Here is a 19104-nt window from a genome sequence, read left to right on the forward strand (position 1 = left end):
ATAGAGAAGTTGTTCAGATGTATCTTGCACAAATTCATGTGTGGTGGGTGATACCTGTTTCTGTCCCTGTATTTGCTGTGAATCTATTTCCTTATGCCAGGACCTTACAACTGGAGCTTAACTGGAAGTTGTTTGAGCTGCCCAGGGAAATCTTCTCTGTGTTGTGTGAAAGCCAGAGGCTGCAGCATACCCCAGGGAGTGCTGTAGCTGTGAGCAGCTCACCAGTGCCATAGCAATGCTGTCCACACTCTAGTGCTTGCTTTAAACTGGTACAGGCAAACTCCTGTGTTATCCTCTCTGTAGACACAGTTAAGCTTATATAGAACTGCATCTCTACCTACAGGAAGAATAAGCTGCCTGTACAGGTGGCACTTCTCATCAGAGTGCCATTGTTTCCACCGAGGACTGTGCTCTGTTAAAAAGGAAAGTAAATTCAACCCCAACAATATCATTGTGCCAGTGTCAACTCTGCAACCTCCAAACCATGCATGGGGCACAGAGGTGCAGGAAAGGGGAACGAGCTGCTGTAAATCCAGGGGCTTTGGATACAGTGCAGCTATTCTGACCTCGGTGCTGGCAGCAGCTTGGGGTGTTTGTAGGGGCAGTTTTCAGTCTAGACTTCCCTCATTCTGGATAGCTCCTGCCAGTCCTGGAGTGCTGGATTAGGGGTTGGTTTATGGGATCCTGGGATTTACAGGTAGGGGCATGTGATGCCTTTATCCTTGAGAAGAAGGGGTAGAATCAAAGCTCAGCACAGACCTTTGCAGCTTTCATCTGTGTGATCAGCTCTGCCAGAATCAGTGGCTGATGCTGAGTAAACTTTGTGTGCTTTGATTCTTCCAGAATGATGCTCATGTTCAGTGGTGGTGACAGAATGAATCTGCATTTAAAAACACGGGTTTGTGCAGAATTATTCAAGTAATGAGGTTGGGGTTTGTGTCCCACCTGATCCTTTTTTAACAGTGCTTATCTGTTTGTTTCAGCAGTGGGAAGGTCCACAGTGAGTCAGGAGCCAACACATCAGCTCAGCACCTAAATGAGGCATTAAGTCTGGTGAGCTCCTGCAAATTTCTCTTCCAGTGTATGGGCTTTGCTGGGTCCCTCCTACAGCTGTGTCTCAGCTTGTCTTACTGCAGCCAGAAGGTACATGTGTTCTGGCAGTGGCTCTCTGTTCATCCTCAGCCTTTGCCAGGTACTAAGAGCACAGTTGTTTGCCTTAAAACTGGTTGACAGTGGGGTTGTGTTGAATGAGATGCTACCAGGTGGAGCTTCCTATGAACAAGGAGGAATTGTGATCCTTTCTGCGAGATTCCAGTGTGGTTTTGGGCAGTTGGGGATGAGCAATTTGTAGTGGGACCCCTGGGCTCACAATCTATCAATTGTGAGTGATGCTCCTCGTTCTGGGAGGGTCTTTGGGTTAGTGACATAGAACCATGGAATGGTTTGGGTTGGAAGGGACCTTAAAGCTCCTCCAGCTCCAACCCCTGCCACGGGCAGGGACCCCTTCCACTGGAGCAGCTGCTCCAAGCCCCTGTGTCCAACCTGGCCTTGAGCACTGCCAGGGATGGGGCAGCCACAGCTTCTCTGGGCACCCTGTGCCAGCGCCTCAGCACCCTCCCAGGGAACAGCTTGTGCCTAAGAGCTCAGCTCAGTCTCCCCTCTGGCAGGTTCAAGCCATTCCCCCTGTCTCATCACTGCATGCCTCTGTAAAATGTCCCTCTCCAGATTTCTTGTTGGTCCCCTTTATGTATTGTGCTGAGCTGATTTTCTTTCTCCCACAGATCTGTTGCTGTCTGAAACTTCACTAGGGTGCACTCCCAATAGAAATGGCAGGTAAGAGATCTCAAAATATGGCAATGGAAGGAGAAAAGAAAATTTTTAAAAAGATGATTATTGGAAAATCTGCTTGTCCTTTGCTCAGTTAATCTCAGCATCACAGAGTCCCAGCCTGGTTTTGGGTTGGGAAGGACCTTAAAGCTCCTCCAGCTCCAACCCCTGCCACAGGCAGGGACCCCTTCCACTGGAGCAGCTGCTCCAAGCCCCTGTGTCCAACCTGGCCTTGAGCACTGCCAGGGATGGGGCAGCCACAGCTTCTCTGGGCACCCTGTGCCAGCACCTCAGCACCCTCCCAGGGAACAGCTTCTGCGTCAGAGCTCAGCTCAGTCTCCTCTCGGGCAGGTTCAAGCCATTTCCCTTGGCCTGTCCCTACAGGCCCTTGTCCCAAGCTCCTCTCCAGGTTTCCTGCAGCCCCTTTAGGCACTGGGAGCTGCTCTTAAGTTCTCCCTGGAGCCTTCTACAGGCAGAACAAGCCCAGCTCTCTCACTTAGAATTGGTCATATTGACTTCCCCAGAGAGCTTTAAAAGCTGTGCCCTTTCCTTTCCTTTCCTTTGATCCAGGCTTGGTATGTCCTTTTCTACGTTGCTGAGACAGACAAACCTGGAGAAAGCCCATGAAATGTTTATAGCAAACAAAATTAGTGCTCAGGAGACCAAAAATCCCTATGGACTTTGAAAGCAGCCATGGGACATCAGCACTACCTGTGATGGGGTCAGCAGCATCTGTTAACCAGTAACTAATGCCAACTTGAGGAAGAATCTCAATGTGAAATGCATTGAGTGGAGATGGGTGAGGAGCCACAGAGGACTTCATGTTTATTTTTATAAGGAAAAGTCTACTGTAAAGCCAAACTGGGCTGGTGACTTCAGCCAGGATTCCATATTTAGTTCTGATGTACTCACAGTGGGCGTTCTCCTCCTCATGTTTTCTGTGTGAAAATATGCCTGTCCTTTGCATGAAGAAAAGCCTTTTCTTTCCTAAAGCAGCTTTAGATCCTTCCCTGCCAACCTTCAGATGAGGCTCAGGAGCTGCTCCTGCTAAATATCTCTTCACACAGAGATAACGGCAAGAGAAGGGGAACTCTTGTGCTGACAGTTCTTGTTCAGACATTTCCTCTTGTCTTCTGTGCCATTTGGAGGTTTTCCCAGGACATTCTTCATCTCCTCCTCTGGTTGTTTTTCATTCTGTTTACTGGGGCTGAAGCAGACCAGAGACAATTAGTCCCAGTGCCCTGGAATCAGCACTGGAAGGCAAGAGCAAACACTCCCTAACATGTAGAAACACACAGCCAGGCACATGTACACCCCAAATCTGTGCATCTGGCTGGAAGCTGATGGCAGCTTAAACAGAGAGGCCAAGGGCATTTAATGACTTGATTTGAAACCCCAGTTTCTTTCCAAGGGAAGGCTTTCTTCACCATCTCACTTCTGTCAGCTCATTTATTGTGTCTGCATGCAGAGCTTTTATTAGGGTTTGTCCATTGATTTCATTTTTCCTAGGGCTTCACCTGACAGAAAAAACTTGACTTTTAAAGAGGCTTGGCACAACAGAATCATCCCTGACACCTGCCTTGTCTTCCCTGAACGGGATGATGTCCCAGTGCTAAATCCCAGTTCGAGATGTTTCCCAAAGGCACCCTTCCTACTGTTATAGGGACGTAGCTATTACAGGTCCTAAGGCATGATCCATGCACCAGCAAACCTGCCTACTCAGAGCTTGTGTCTGAAGGTCAGTCTGCTCGTCTGGGCCATTGCCAGCCTTTCCTCTTGCTTTGGTTTTGAGGTTGGAACTCAACACCTCTGAGCCCTTTGTTTCCCCAGATGTTTCTGGCATCTCCCCCTTCCTGGGGCTTACTTGAAGGTTTTTGTCTTGCAGCACATATGGCACAACTTGACATGGATGTGTAAAGGTATCCAATCCACATGTTACCTATTAGCTCGTTTCTATTCCTCACTCCAAGCCTTGCATGTGCTGCTGTTCACTGCTGAGGAGGAAGCAAAGGTTTGGTCCCCAGGGTGAGGATGAACATGCTGCAGTGAGTAACATGAATGGCCAGAGCTGCCCATGGTTCCTTGTGATCTTTATGAGTCCCCTCAGCCTGAGGTTTCATGGATGTGTACTGGGAAGGTGCAGAGGCTGTTGCTCAACCCTCAGGGTGTTTCTGCATTCAGCTAACCTCTGTGTTCTGTTCCAGAGAAGGTGAATAACTTCCCACCGCTCCCCAAGTTCATCCCACTGAAACCATGCTTCTACCAGAATTTTGCTGATGAAATCCCCATTGATTATCAGTCTCTGGTGAAGAGAATCTACCATGTATGGATCTGTAAGTTGAACAAGAAACCTGTGCTGGGGAAACATACGTACGTAGTAAAAACCCCATAGATCTCAGTGACTTACATGCTTTAAAGTTTTGACTGCAATTAGTTGATGAGAAACAATGATTCCTCTTAGAATACTGTAATACAACTTTAGGCCCAAATTTGAAGCTGCTCTGCCTTGAGTCTTTGCCACAGAGAAGCTGTTGGAGGGAGTGTATGGGTGTTAAAAAGTCTATTAGTAAATTTGAGGAAGAAAAAAGCTGACCACATGTAATATCTTTGTTAATGTCAAGTGATGTTTTACTCCCCAAAAATAGCTCTCTAAAAGTAATTCTCAATTCCCCTAAAGGAAGACGAGTAGGAGAATTTTAGGCAAGAAAATGTGGCACATAAGCTTGCTATAGGGAGGGGTAAAATTCCCCCTTGTCTGTGCCATCCATAGGTTTCCCTTCCCAAGTGAAGCAGTGTCTCTAGCCATACACAGTCTCTTCCTTAGCTGTCCAAGGCCACAAACCATTCCCTGGCTTGCTGGAGAAGGGTGCTGATCCTCTTGGTCACAGCTGGTGCTTTGCTGATACTCGGTCTGAACAGACCTCCTGGCTCTGAGCTCGTCTTCTCAGGCTTAGCTGTTCAAAAGCCAGTCATGAGAATTGACCATTCTTCTCCAAGGGATGAAATGGGATGAAAAATGGGGGGGGCAGATCTTGAAAAGCACAGGGAAGGCTTTGGAAGATTAAAAATCCTTTTGCTTTGCTTATCTTTTTTCCCCCCAAAATGCTTGTCATCCTTTTTTACCCTTCTCACTGAAGGAAAGCTTGTTTTCTGCCAGCTAGGCATTGGGTGGCATGGCTTTTATTCCAGATGCATAGGATGTGTGTACGAGAGAGATTTGGGTGCATAAATAATGGAATCATCTATCCCTCCATTGTTCTTTCGTTATTTAGAGAGCCTGAAATGAGCTCTGTAATTTTCTTGCCTGAAGAAGCTGCTTGTCCCTCCAGACTAACTGCTGAAACGTTGCCTGCTGTAAAGCTGCCTTTGTCTGTGGCTCTCCCTAGACAAAGCATCCCTCATGCCAGTTAATGGCAGGCTGGAAAGGTGCCATTTGGGACACAAGCCCATGGCTGGGGGGACCTGGCATGTTCACCAGGAGTGGGAAATTCCCATCTGCAGCATGCTTCCCTTTGGGGTCTCCCTGACTTTTTTGGGATAGGATGGAGAGAGACACATAGGAAGGAAGGCAGGAAAGAAGAAAATGCTGCTGTTGAAGATAGAAACAGAAGTTGTTGCTAGAAGGTTGAATGTTCATGAGTTGGATGTGAACACGTTATGAAGGTGGGTGGTGAGCTGAGGAAACCTGTACCAGAGCTCCCACTGCTGGAGAACAAACTCCTACCTGAGGGACTTTCTAGCTGCTTTTTGGCTTGGGGGGTTTGGTTTTTTCATTAAGTAGCTTTTGGAGAATAAATGACTTCTGAAAGTAAAAAATGTGGAGAATTACAGCTGATTATTGTACAAATGAGATTGAAATCATTAACATTCCTTCCCCCAGTATTTAGACACCTCTAAACCTCCATATAAAGCTTTGTTGTTAGCTACTCAGGAGAAATTGTCTTTGTAGTAAACCAGTGTTTGATTTTAAGTCTCCTGTACTGTGTATGTCAGAGGCAGCAGCTGGGATCAGAGTCTCCCAACTGTTCTCAATATTCATTTACAACCACAAAATGTTGTAGTTGTTCGGCAGTCCCGTGGCTGCAGGAGGCAGGTGGGGCTGTGCCAAGAGGAGGAAATAGAAGTCAGAGGCTGGACCATGACGTGATGCAGGGCACCACATGCAGTGAAGCAAGGAATGGGCAGAGCATGTGCACTTCCCACGGGTGAGAGAAATGCAGGGATTTAATTGTGACTGAACAAATGAGGCCAGGGCCTAAAGTGTTCCTGTGAGCTCATCACCAAGTGGGACGCAAGGGCTGATTGATAGAGGTTCTTAGAATCCCAGCCTGGTTTGGGTTGGAAGGGACCTTAAAGCTCCTCCAGCTCCAACCCCTGCCATGGGCAGGGACCCCTTCCACTGGAGCAGCTGCTCCAAGCCCCTGTGTCCAACCTGGCCTTGAGCACTGCCAGGGATGGGGCAGCCACAGCTTCTCTGGGCACCCTGTGCCAGCGCCTCAGCACCCTCACAGGTTACCACAAAGCTGTCATCTGTTTTCCAGAGCAGGAGCTTGTAACTGTGCCAAGCCCCTTTGACACTGGCAGAGCTTGGGGGATGTGAGGACACTGCAGTACTGAGAGAAGCACGTGGAGGAAAGCAGAGAGCCTCTGGCATGGAGGTCACCTGTAGAGGCTCAGAAGTGTGCAGCCCCCATCTGCAGGGATGATCAGCTGCAGGGAAAGGGGGGAGCAGCATCACTTTGTTCATGTCTACTTAGCCCAGCGCTGCTTTGCTCTGGGGGCCGTTGTCAACTATTCCTTTTTATCCAAGTGGCAGGAACAGGGATGTGAAAAGGCCTTTAAGCCACCCCTGTGGTCCCATGTTCTCAGCTTAATTGGAGTTTGCTTTCTCCCTCGCTCAAGGCAGCACTTTCAAGCCCTGAAGTTAACTTCCAGGGTTCCTCAGAGGCTCAGGGAAGCAGAGTGAGCCCACAAGGCAGCGTGCTGGCTCTGTAAGAGCTCTTGAGGCAGCCTCAGCAAGCACAGAGACCAAAGTCACATTGGGGCTGGGTTCAGGGCAGTGTTTTATACCCCTCTCCTCTCCTAAAGGGGTTTTGCTCCAAGTGGGAATTGAACCTTGCTCTTAAGTCCTCATAATACCTGCCTGACTCTTGTATTGCTCACACTCTTTGCTACCCATCCTTTGGCAGGTCCCAAAAGAGTTTCCTCATCCTTCTGCCGCAGCATTCCCTTAGGAAATGGATGTGTCTCTGCTGCCTGGGGTCATGCAGGATACTGAGACTCCCTTTGGGCAGCTGCATTACTGGGCTTGAGTTTCCCACTGCAGCATGGACCCTTGCTATTGTAATTCCGGGTTTTTGTTTCCTTTTTGCCTTGTGGAACTGCACAACTCAGGTTCGTTCCTCTGTCCCTGTTACAGTTTACTGCATCACACTAGTAGTGAATATCATTGCGTGCCTGGCATGGTGGATCGGAGGAGGCTACGGGGTCAACTTTGGTCTGGCCATCCTCTGGCTTATCCTCTTCAGTCCCTGTGGCTACGTCTGCTGGTTCCGACCTGCCTACAAAGCCTTTCGGTGAGTAGAGGCCCACGAGGTGGTTTAGTTTCAGTTTCCTCTGGGGGAGAGAGATGTTGCTGGGGAGAGCTCCTGTGGATGTCTCTGTGTGGGATAAAGGACTCGATATCTGAATGTCTTGGTTCCTTTCAAACTGAAGAAGAAAGTGGCTACTCCTCAATCCTAGATGTAGGACTGGGGGTCACCTGCCTCGGGTTGGAGGTGGGCAGCAGTGAGTGGTTTGCAGCCTCCTCTCAGGGTAGCATTAAGGTTGATGTTAATTTGTTAAAGCTTCACTGAGGTTTATTTTGATGGCAAACTATTAAGTTATTAGTTTTTGAGCACTCTGGTGGGGTTTGTCTCTAGGTATTTGAGAGCTTGGCTGCTTTGCTTGCTAGATAAAAGCAGTTCCCTGGAGCGAGCCCTTCTGAAACTCCACAACTATTTAAAGCCATGCTGCATTTTCACTTTAATTACTAACATTTGCATTTGCTCATCTCGCTGTGGATCACAAGGCATCATTCACATGGCAATACAGGATGCTTGTCAGAGGTCCCAAGCAGTTTCCAGCCTGACACAGGGAGAGCAGGCACAGAGGAGGGAGGGAACTGCCCCGTGTCACACTGCAGGTCACCAGCAGACCCCAGGCAGGGATTTGGGCTCTGAGGGTGAAGCTCTTTCTGGTTCCCTATTACCAGAATACTCTGGATTGTGATTATTCACCAGATACTGGAGGAGTTGCTTTAAGTTACAGCAGAAGCAGTTGACAGGAATGGAGTTGGCAGGTGGGGCCCTATCGATCCAGTACATGCTGAATTAGTTGTTTAAATGTACTTCTGAATGTATGTTTTGTATGCAAACAGCACTGGGCATTTGTGCTGGTGGGACTTAATGCACCAGTGACTGCCTCATGGAGCACAGGGAAGGGTTCCTTCTGGTGAAGATGGAATGCCACTGGGTTGGATGACCCTGAAAGTTTTAAGACATGAAACTACCAGCTCTGAACTCTGCCCTCTGGAGCTTTGGTTTTGTCCCCATCCCTAGTTCAGAAACCTGAGTACCTCCAAGTGCTTCAAAGAGCTGTTCCCATTCTGAAGTCTGGGAGAGATCACTCCTCCCCATTGACCTCCTCTGGGCTTCCCAAGGACTGTTTCTAATGATTTCTTCAATGTTGTTTGCATGCATTTAGGCAGCTGAATTCTGAAAGGCCCCTGAGGTTATTCTGTGTTAAGCCTTCTACAGTTAGAATAAGGCCTGGCAAGCCCAGAGATCTTTGACATCAGTTGTACAAGAGGCTGCAATCCACTGCAGTGGGGCAGCAGGTTACTGGGGATCACAGCTAGTGGTGGATGAGGACAGGAAGGGGAGAGCCATTCGCTGCCTCTGATTCTGGGCACAGGCCACCCTGGGCCTGGTGCTGGGAGGATGCTTCTGGAAAGCCTTTGTCACACATCTGCACCCAGAGTGAAATCAGCTGCAGAGCTTTGGTGCTAGGGCAAAGCTGCTGCAAATCTGCACCAGAAAGTGGAGCTGAAATCACCTTTTCTGGGTATTCTCACTAATTCCCACAGATCCTTTCAAATGAAGGCTCCTCCAGCCTTTTCAGGTTGTAGTTGCAAGAGTGTTTGAAGGCTCAGCCTCGAGCCTAATCCTTGTTAATTGGATTATGATAGGCACTCCTATGAACAGGCCATGTTTAAAGTGTTTATTTCACACTGCTGTATGCTGAAGTGATATTTGAAGGGTGGGATCATGAGGATACAGATTTCTTTCCCAGCATCTCTGACCAACACACGTGGCTTGGAGTGGCTGGAGGCTTTTCCACTTGTCTCAGACTAGCCAGGGTCCACTGCTTGGCCTCCCCAGAGCCTGGGGTCCTTCCTCCCTCATCTCTCTAGGCAGCTTGGGACTAGAATTAGAATACTAATAAACATTAAAATGATAACAAAATCATAAAGATTTCAATACTTTCAGGGCTTAAGCAGGAGCTGGGAATGGCTGGAGCTCTTTTGTAAACTGCCCCTTGCACTGAGCTGCCTCATAAGCAACTGAAGTGTTTTTTGTAACTCTCTTCTGTAAATCATGGGCCCTTTGAGTCCTGAGAGAAACAGAATTGTTTGTACCATTAAAGATGTTAGTTTGGAAGTCTTAGATGTGCCTGACATAGCTAGGATAATGGGATGAAGATGTTCTGCTGCAGTTCTGTGGCAGAGCCCAAACTTGGGCACGAGAGGACAGTGCCCACTACACTGGACAGAGACCCTCAAAGTAACTGGTCAGCTGCCTTGTGTCCATGTTCATCTGTCTGTTACACCTGCATAAATTAAAGGACCTCACATATTTGGGATCCTCTCAGCCTGTGCATCCTGAAGATGCAGAGCCTGCAAAGATGTCAAAGCTTCTGCCTTTCCCCAGCCAGGTTACCACCTGCTTCTCCTGTGACTGTTTCTCCTCCTGTTACATCCCAGTGCTGGATGTTAACCATGGGTGTATAAATGTGATGATGAGCAACCAATGAGATATTCCAAGCTGGAATTCTCATGCTCTGTTATCACTTTGAGTGTATGGGGACACTGCCTGCCAATGTTCAGCCCCTTTGTTCCTGCTTGCTATTGGCTGAGCTGCTCAGGTGTCAGGCTGCGCTGACTTGAGATGTGTGGTCAGAGAAGTGATTCAGCCACTCTGTTCTGCTGGAGACTGTCTCTCCTCATGTGTCATCATGTGTGCAATTACTCTGGGAGAGCTATTGCAGGAGCCAGGCTTATTGGAAGAGATGAGGCACTGATGATTCATAGGTCTGTGTGCTTTCACTGCCAGGGAGAGAGGAGTAGCCTTCAAAGTATACATCTGCAAAGGGACCTCTTCTGAGGTACCACGTTTGTGTGTGATGGGGTCAAACACCGGTGTGAAGCCATGTGAAGTGCCTGTCTCCCCCTCATGCACTTTCCCTCTTCCTCCACAGGTCAGACAGCTCCTTTAATTTCATGGCCTTTTTCTTCATCTTTGGTGCACAGTTCATCCTCACCCTCCTGCAGGCGATCGGATTCTCCGGCTGGGGAGCCTGGTAAGCAGCATCCTTCAGCCCTGGAGCTTAGCACTCAGCTCTCAGGCCTCAGAGTTTCAGGCTGTGGGTTCCTTCCATGAACTCTGGAGAAACTGGTGGGAGTCTGTACAAGGTGAAGTGGAAGAAGCTTTCTGGTTTCCTCTGTGGCATAGTTATATCCACTCTTGGAGTACACTGTTGTGTTTTCATTGCTGTATTGACAGAACTCAGATATCTGTTACCTGCTTGTCCTTTTTAGCATCTTCCTGCAAGGTCCATTCCTTTTTAACCGGCCAGTGGCAAGATTCATCTGATCCTCTCTTAGCATTGCTCTCAGTGTGCTCACAGCACATGGTGAGCAGTGTGTGATGACTCACTGTTGGCCTATAGAGGAAGTATTGTCAGAGTTGTCTTAAAATAAATGGGATTTCAGTGGCTGTCCCTGGTTATAATTGTTTGGCATTTTAACTTCCTGTCTGTAGACACTTGAGAGCAATTGCTGCTGAAACTACAAGAGAAAGTCCAAGCACTCCATATAGCATTTTGTTTCCTCCTATGTTCTCCAGTTGCCCTACCTGGTTATTGCCATCAGAGGAGTAGAGATTCAGTGTAAATCATAGGACCCTCACATTCCCTGATCCCAGTTCTGGTCTCTGGACACATGAACTCTGCACAACCAAAAGCACCTTAGGAATAAACCTGCTTTTTGGAAGTCTGTGCAGCTGGCTGTCCCCAGCACTGAGGCTGGGTTAGAGAAGGATGCTGGCAAGTGAGATTTGAGGGCTTGGAGAAGTACCTGCCTGAGCTCTGCTTAATCCTGTCCATTTTCTTCATCGTTCTTTTAATTTCCAAGAGCTTTGAAGCTACCTTGTTATTTCTGGGCATGAGTAACCATGTTTTGTGGTGATAAGGGCACTTTAAAATGACAGCTATCATATTGTTCCTTTATTTGTGCTTCTTCCAGTGGATGGTTGGCAGCCATTACTTTCTTCAGCACCAACGTTGCTGCTGCTGTGTTTATGCTCTTTCCTGCCATCATGTTCACAATGTCAGCGGTTGCGATGCTCGTCAGCATTATAAGGGTAGGTGCTTTATATGTGTCTTTGATTTGGCCTGTCTGCTTTGTATCACAGTGATGTGAACAGGCAGCTTAGCAGCCACTGGAAGGCATCACTGCTTTGAAGGTTTTATACTGCAGTCAGTTGTGTCTCTTCTAGAGGAGAAGTCCAAATAACACAAGGCAGCTGGAGCTGGATGTTGTCACCATGTCACAGCACTCGAAGCAAGCTTCAGTGCTTACTAGGATAGTCATTGATGGTAAAGGTGAAGCATCTTGAGATGGGCTGCAGTGGGCAATGGGTGGCAGGATTGGAAGCAGTCCTTGGTTCTCTCAGCAGGATGTGGAGGAAGGTCTGGAACACTGCAGTAGGCTGATGGGAAGGTGGAAGCCCTGCTGAAGCAGCAGTGTCAGTTCTAGAGAGGTTTCAGCCCACTGGCCTTGCTTTGGGATCCCCAGCTGGGATCCCACACTTGCGGCTGAACTAGACTCAAGTCTTGGGTTGATACCATCAATTTGCACCTCTGTTCACTATTATTCCAGTCTTAGTGCTATTGTGCCATGGAAATACAGCTCTTTACAGAGAGAGAAGCAAATCCACACTGCAGTACCAAAGTGGCTACAGCTCTTCTGAGAAGAGGTGTGGGTGCATGTTGCTGACCTTCTTGATCTCTCTTTCATCCATTAGGTACATAAAATCTACCGAGGGGCTGGTGGAAGCTTTCAGAAGGCTCAGGATGAGTGGAACAGCGGCACGTGGAGGAACCCCCCCAGCAGGGAGGCCCAGTACAGCAATTTTTCTGGGAACAGCCTGCCAGAGTACCCCACAGTACCCAACTATCCCCCAGGAAACCAATGGCCTTAAACAGCACAAGCTGCAAACTGCCTGGATTCTCTTCTTTTTGGTCTTTTTTATTATTGTTATTGGAAAAGATCGTTTGCATTCCTCCCCAAGCACCCCAGTCACCTTGGGGACTCTTGGTTCTTGCCTCATCTCTGCAGCAGATAGGTGCTGTCAGCCCCTGCCACCTCCAGAGCACTGCACGGCCTTATCAGAAAGCCTTTTGTTTGTGTTGAATTACCAGTATTTGCCTCGATGCAGACTGAGGAACCAACCATTCCCTGCCCTTGCTTGAGGGAACCCTCTCGTGACCATATGTGAAGAGGCTTCACTTCCCCACGATGGCAAACACTATCACAACTGCTCCTTCTGCCTTCCCTGCTCAGTCTTCATCAGCTACCACTACCTGAGTCCTTAAATGCAATCAGAGCATCAGTAGCAACTGTTGCTTACTCTCCTGGATGAATAACCTGGAATTTCTCACTCTAAGGGAAATGCAACACCTAAATTATTTGGTACTAGTGATATCGAAGGAATTGTAATATCTACAACCTCATTTGCTTGCACACTCTGGTGGAGAACCCTGTAGATAACGGTGCTTGCTGTGGGTGAGTGTTCTGATGGGATGTCCACAAGAGTCCTCATTTGCCTGGCTTAGGACTATTGTTATGCTTAGGAGTCTTGTTTTCCCTGCTGCCATAAGGATCTGTGTGCTTCAAAGATGCAGGTTCATCTCATTTGGTTAATGATTGCTCGCTAAAAGCCTGATTCAAAGCCCACTGAACACTACTGAGAAGCTGGCTGATGCTGGGCTCTGGAGCTGGCTGTTGGGGGGGATGATCACTCCATCACAGGCAGGCAGCACAAGATCTCTGCACCATCCAGCTTCCACTTATGTGGCATCCAGGTTTTGTGCTGAGCCAAGGAATACCCTGCTAGACACATCTTGCCCTGTTGGGACACCCTATTTTCTGAGCTCCCCCCAGATGCAAGATAATTGTTGATCTCAGTGCTGGGCCCCCACTGTGGTTTGGGAATAATAATTCTATTACAATGAATAGTTTGAATTCTGCCTTTTATTGATGTAGTTGAAATCCAGACTCACAGCGGGGTCTGGTAGGCAAAGGTAAGCTTGTTAGTGCTTGTAACTGGTGTTACTGGGCAGACCTGGTCTGTGTAGCCAGCAGCGCTTTCCCTCCATGTATGAGCAGGGAGAGACTGATTCTTTCTCCAAGAAGCAGCTTGAGAGAGGGTAGAGCTGTTGGCAGGGATTGTTTTCCCTGAGAGGCAGCATCCATCTCATTGTTCATCTCTGTTCTGTGCATGCACATCAGGACTCCTGGAGTCTGAGCCATCCAATTCCCCTATGTCCTCCAGGCTGCAGATGCTGCTGCAGATCCTGCAGTTTTTGGTTCCCATTCAACAGCTTGCTGTGAATTTCTTTTCAGTATTTTATTTTTTCAAACATCAAAACTGGAAGGTCAATTCCAAGATTTTTTTATAGGAAGTGAGAGCTCAAAGTCTTTGGCTCTGAAAGTTCTGGCCAATAGTTCTGTAAAGGACAGAGTGGTCCATTGCAGAGGCTTGGGAGGTGTTGGCCACTCCATGGGTCAGAGCCAGGGGCTGCCAACAGGCTGCCAGAGGTGTTGTAGTCACACTGAGTAACTGGAAAACAACCTTGGCTCCTGGAAAGGGCCAGGGAGGTTGTCCTGGCTCAGTGGAACTGATTTGCAAGTGATCTTTTGTAAACTGTCTCTCCATGTGCCTTATCTAAACAATGAATAGCTCACAAAGCAGCATTCTTCCTCCCCCCCTGCCCCTGCAGAACTCCCTATTTGCTCTATTAACTTTTCCTGTGTCACACTGTAAATACTGAGTGCAGAACAGCTCAGAGGCTGCGTGACACCTTTGGTACTAGGGCCAAAGTGACCGTGACCCAGAGGGCAGAGCACCATCACCATCCTGCTGCAGCCCCTGCCTCATGCTTGGGTGTTCCATGAGCTGGGAACACAGCATGAGGGCTTTTGCCTTGTGAATGTGCAATGTGCTTGAACTTATTAGAACACAACCTGATCCCATTGTTAAGCTTTTAGGTGCCTTTGTCTTGTGACAAGTGTGATTTTAAGTGTTCTTTGTTGCTTTGCCATCAAGGGTAGGAGACCTGCTTGACTACTAACTCCCTGGAAATACGATTGCACTACAGGGGAGCGAGGAGGGTTTAATGGGGCTCATTAAACCAAGACTGGCCATGTCTGGAAGCTGGAACACGGTGCTCCAGAGTGCCATGCTTCCTCCAGCCCTGTCCCTTGCCATCCTCAGACTCTTGCCAAAGTTCTTCAGAAGCGATTGGTGCCTGTGCTTTTTTAGTGTGCGAGGCTGGAGGTTTCAGAGGAACCAAGCGGAGAACATTGCTGAGGACTCCACATCCTGCTTCGCCCTGGGGTTTTTCCCCCCTTGGGGTGGTTTTGAAGTACCCATCTCCAGTCATGTTGAAAATGCTTGATGCCGGAGAGGAGCCCACTGAAATGGTTGGAGCAGAACACCAAACTTGTGCCCCATTCATATACACTGCCAAGATCTTCACAGAGCTTGGACGAACCTCTCTGGATGGGATCTGCCACCTTTCATCCCCCCTCCATCCTCTTCAGTGCCAGGAACTGTAATTCCAGAAAGCTGACAACACTCTGCCTGAACTACCCATGGCTTAACTGGGGTGGGTTGGGGTTTTTTTCTTTGGGATTCTGTACATTTTTAAGTGTTTACATTAGATTTCTAACACCATTAACCTGGACCTGGCTCCTGGTTGTGCTCGGCGGCACGTGGCGTGTCTGTGTGCGATGTTTCCTGTCACTTGTGGAGCTCTGAGGTTTGTTTGTGGGGTTTATTTTTCTCCTGATCACAAGACAATAAATGCTCATCCTGTGCTTGATGAGAAGAACTGGCTGCACCAGAGAAGTGTGTCTGTTCCTAGGTAACCACAGTGATCTGGCAGAGGGTAATGGTGACATCTCTTGTTTCCCTCCAGTATCTCCCACCTGATGTTGTTTTTCCTTTCCTTTAAAAGAACAGCATGTTTATGGCTGAAGTTCATCTGTGCTGGGACAGGTGTGACACACAATGTGCTTTGTACTCTTACAGGTGCCCAATAAGCATTTACTAAAGGTGCTGCTATTATGTCCTATGAAGGGAATGAAGAGCAGAGGTGTGGGTGGTGCTGAGAAGATCTCACCTCCCAAGCACCAGCATTGAGCTCTTTCTCCTGCCTTTGCCCTTGGCCTTGTTGAACTCCATGAGGTTCCAGGCTGTCTAGGTTGCCATCCCTTCTGGATGGATCCAATCCCTTCCGTCCAGTGCGTCACCCACACCATGCAGTTCAGTGCTGTCCTTGAGCTTGCTGAGTGTCCTCAATCCCACTGTCTGTGTCACTGATGGAGATATTGAACAGTGCAGGGTTGCATGTCATGCTGGGGCTGTGCCCACACAGGGACTCTGCTCTAGTGGTGTGCTCAGCCATATAGCAGGGCCTGTCCCCTATACCTGGGTCAACACATTCCACGGTGTCCCCTCACTGCAGGGGAGACCTTGAGGTGCTGGATGGGGCCAGAGCAGGGCAATGGAGCTGGAGCAGGACCTGGAGCACAAGAGAGATGGGGAACGGCTGAGGGACCTGGGGGGTTCAGATGGAGAAGGGAAGGCTCAGGGGGGACCTGATGGCTCCCTACAAGTGCCTGCAGGAGGATGGAGCCAGGAGGGGCTGGGCTCTGCTCCCAAGGAACAAGGGATGGGATAAGAGGAACTGGCCTCAAGCTGCACCAGGGCAGGTTTAGATGGAGCTGAGGAACAATTCCTGCCCCACAGGGTGCTCAGGCATTGGAACAGGCTGCCCAGGGCAGGGCTGCAGGCACCGGCCCTGTGAGTGTGCACACAGCGTGGGGACGAGGCCTCAGTGCCATGGGTTAGGGGTGGCCTTGGCACTGCTGGGAACGGTTGGACTGGATGAGCTTAAAGGGCTTTTCCAACCGGTTATTCTATGGCCCCACACGGATCACCCCACACCGGGTCTGTCGCTCACCCTACAGCGGAGCCAAGGCCTGTACCGGGACCGGACCGGAGCCCTCCGGGCACCATGGAGTTAAACGGTGTCTCCGCCAGCAGCCGCCAAGCGCGGTCCTGCCGTAAAGTGCCCCCGCGCTGCCGCAAAGCTTCCCTCCCGTCGCTCGCCTCAAGCCTCCTATTCTCCAACTCACTTTACGCCAACGCCGTTGCGCCACCACCCTCCTGTCGGCTGCGCTTGCGCCGGGCTTCGCCGGGCCTCTCCGCTTTGGAGTTGGTATTCAGGAAGGGCGCTTACGCCGGCGGCTTGGCGGGGGGCGTATGGGTGCTTGCGGAGCCTACGCCGACGGCGTAGCGTTGTGGCTGGCTGGCGGCGGAGTGGTGAGGGGAGGCGAGAGGCGGCGTGAGGCGAGCCGGGCCGGGGGCGCCGCCATGGGCAGGCGGCCGCGAGGCAGCGGGGCCCGGCGCTGAGGGCCCGCCGAGGTAACGGCAGCCGTGGGGCGCCGGGGCCGGGCCCTGTTGCTGCGGTTCGCCCCGGCCGGGACCGGGTACTGACCGGGAGGGGGGGGGCCGGGCCGGGCCGGGCGGTGCCGCAGGCGGGGGCCGGGCCCGGGGCGCCGGCTGAGGGGCTGTGGGCGCCGGGCACGGCCCGGAGAGCTGGAGGGGCCACGGGGAGAGGTGGGTGCTGTGGGAGGCCCAGGCTTGGCCTGGGGGGGCCGCGGGGGTGGTGGGGCTGGGGGGGAACAGACTGGGGCTGGGGGAGTCCGGCTGGGCCCGGGGATCTGAAGGGGCTGCGGGGCTGGGGTTGGGCTGGGCCGGAGGGCCCAGCGCCGCCTGGCTCCGTTTCCTGCCGGCCGTGCCTGTTTCATGGCCCTGGGGAAGGGGTCCGGGTCCACCCGGGATCCCGGTCCCCCCTCTCCCAAGGCCCCCTTGGGGCCGGGTTGGTGTCAGGGATGGGCCGGGCCTTCCCCGGTTGTGTCTGCCGGGCCCGCGCCCTGCCCCGGCCTGCCCGGTGGAGCCGGAGCCTCGCAGGATGTTGGCTCCTTTGTATGTGGCTTTCCTCTCTCCAGAGAGCTTGGGAACTGTTTATTTGGGGAAAGGGACTGTGCTGAATCCGGTATTTAAAATAGCTGTTTTTTTCTTTAGCAAAGTGGGTGAGGATGAATGTGAGAAACAGGAAAAATACGCTCCCCCTTCTGCCCCCACCAGACAGGAGCTGACTTTATCCCTTCCTAAGGCAGCCAAGAAGAGGGGTTTGCAGATGAGAAGCAGCTCTCGTGTGGAGCCAGGCCACCAGAGGCCTGTGCCTCCTGTTTGGTGACTGGCATAGGGAACCGAGTGAGGCTTTGGGGGGGGGGGGATAAAGAATGCAAAGTTGTGGGGATATTTGGGAAGGTGTCTTTTCTTTTGAGGAATTGCTATGGGCAGATGGGGACCTGCTGTGTATTTCTGGGGTTAAAACCCAAACTTCGTTAAACCTCTTTCAAGTTGCCATGAAATGAATGTGATCTGAAGAAACTACAGGTAACAGGGACCCAGGTGAAACCCTGCGTGAAACAGCTGCAGGCTGGTGAGTGGTTTGCACTGGTGTGTTTGGAAGTTGCCTCATGAACTAATCCCTTTGTTTTCCTTCTGTACAACAAGTGGTTGGCATCTGGAGGTGCATTCTGAGGAGTGTGTATGTCCCTTTCCCAGCTGGACTTTCCCATCACCCTGCCACATACAGTGAGCCCCCAGCTCCAGCACAGAGCTTTCAAAATCGGGCCTTATATAACAGACTGGAGACAACGTTTGGTGTTTGCCAGGGTGTCTGAAAAAGAATTGCTGTAAATTAGGGCAGGAGGCCTCCGTGGGGATCCTGTGGAGAGGCCTTCTCTGTGGTGGGATGGACTCGACTGCTGGGAGGAACTTGCCAAAGCTGCCTTGGGTTTGGTTGAATTCGGTGCCATAGGGAGGAACATTGTTTGGTGATGGTTTTGTTGCTGCTTGGCACCTTTTGGGCCTTTGGGTGGGTTATAGTCTTGTGTGGATGAGGATGGTCTAACCTCAACCTGCTGCCTGGCTGGTAGCAGCTTCTCTGGGGTCTGTGGTGGTCTGTGCACTTGGGGAGCCCCCTGGTTCTCCCTGGGGGGACTGTCTGCTTAGCTGGGAGGGACAACTGCCCTCCCATGTCTGTCTGCTCAGGGTTTGATCTCCTTCTCATTAGCTTACAAATCTGTAAGGCCTTATCAATCAGTTGTGTTGTTCCTTTGCCCAACCACCTGCTGTTCTGGTTTGCACTTGCATCAAAACAACTGGGGTGCAGTTGGTGGTTTGCAGGAGATACTTTCTTTTATGCAGCAGTTTCTTTGGGCCTACTGAATGGAGCTCTGTGCTCTGCCCTTGCAGTGGGTTTGGGGTTGCTTTCCTTGTTGCAGCACTCTCGAGCAGAGCAAGCAGAGAGGAGGAAGTTGGCACTTGCAGTGCAGCAGGTTTCTCGGTGCTGCCCTGCGAGTGCTTGTCTCTGCTGGTGTCGGTACGTGGGGAGGCTTCGCATCACCTCATGCTCTGTATTCCCCTGCCAAGCTCCTGTGCAGCCCCAGTGTGGTCAAAACTGTTCATACGGGAGTGACTCAGCGGATCAATGGGAATGACATGAGGGCTGTGCTCACTGACAATCAGTGGTTTTCCTCCCACCCCCTCCAGCCCCACTGGGCTGGAAGAGACCATGTCTGAGAGCAACTGCCAG

The 19104-nt window shown here is 50.5% G+C and overlaps 2 protein-coding genes across 3 annotated transcripts in view; both read left to right on the forward strand.

Annotated features, from left to right (window-relative positions):
• Positions 1 to 1780: 1780 nt before the first annotated feature.
• On the forward strand, positions 1781 to 15266 carry SCAMP4 (secretory carrier membrane protein 4). The gene is made up of 6 exons (XM_034070864.1): positions 1781 to 1833; positions 4032 to 4160; positions 7247 to 7403; positions 10345 to 10446; positions 11390 to 11507; positions 12171 to 15266. The coding sequence occupies exons 1-6, from the start codon at positions 1827 to 1829 to the stop codon at positions 12345 to 12347; spliced, it is 690 nt and encodes a 229-aa protein (XP_033926755.1). The 5' UTR covers positions 1781 to 1826; the 3' UTR covers positions 12348 to 15266.
• Positions 15267 to 16703: 1437 nt separating this feature from the next.
• The window catches only part of CSNK1G2 (casein kinase 1 gamma 2), a 31928-nt gene continuing 29527 nt past the window's right edge, over positions 16704 to 19104 (forward strand). The window contains exon 1 of one of the 2 annotated variants that reach the window (XM_034070639.1): positions 16704 to 16859. The gene's annotated coding sequence lies outside the window, so the exon portion shown is untranslated. The remainder of the gene's footprint in view (positions 16860 to 19104) is intronic. The other variant, XM_034070638.1, reaches the window with a different exon arrangement.

This window comes from Melopsittacus undulatus, chromosome 19 (assembly GCF_012275295.1).
Source record: "Melopsittacus undulatus isolate bMelUnd1 chromosome 19, bMelUnd1.mat.Z, whole genome shotgun sequence".
Lineage (NCBI taxonomy): Eukaryota > Metazoa > Chordata > Aves > Psittaciformes > Psittaculidae > Melopsittacus > Melopsittacus undulatus.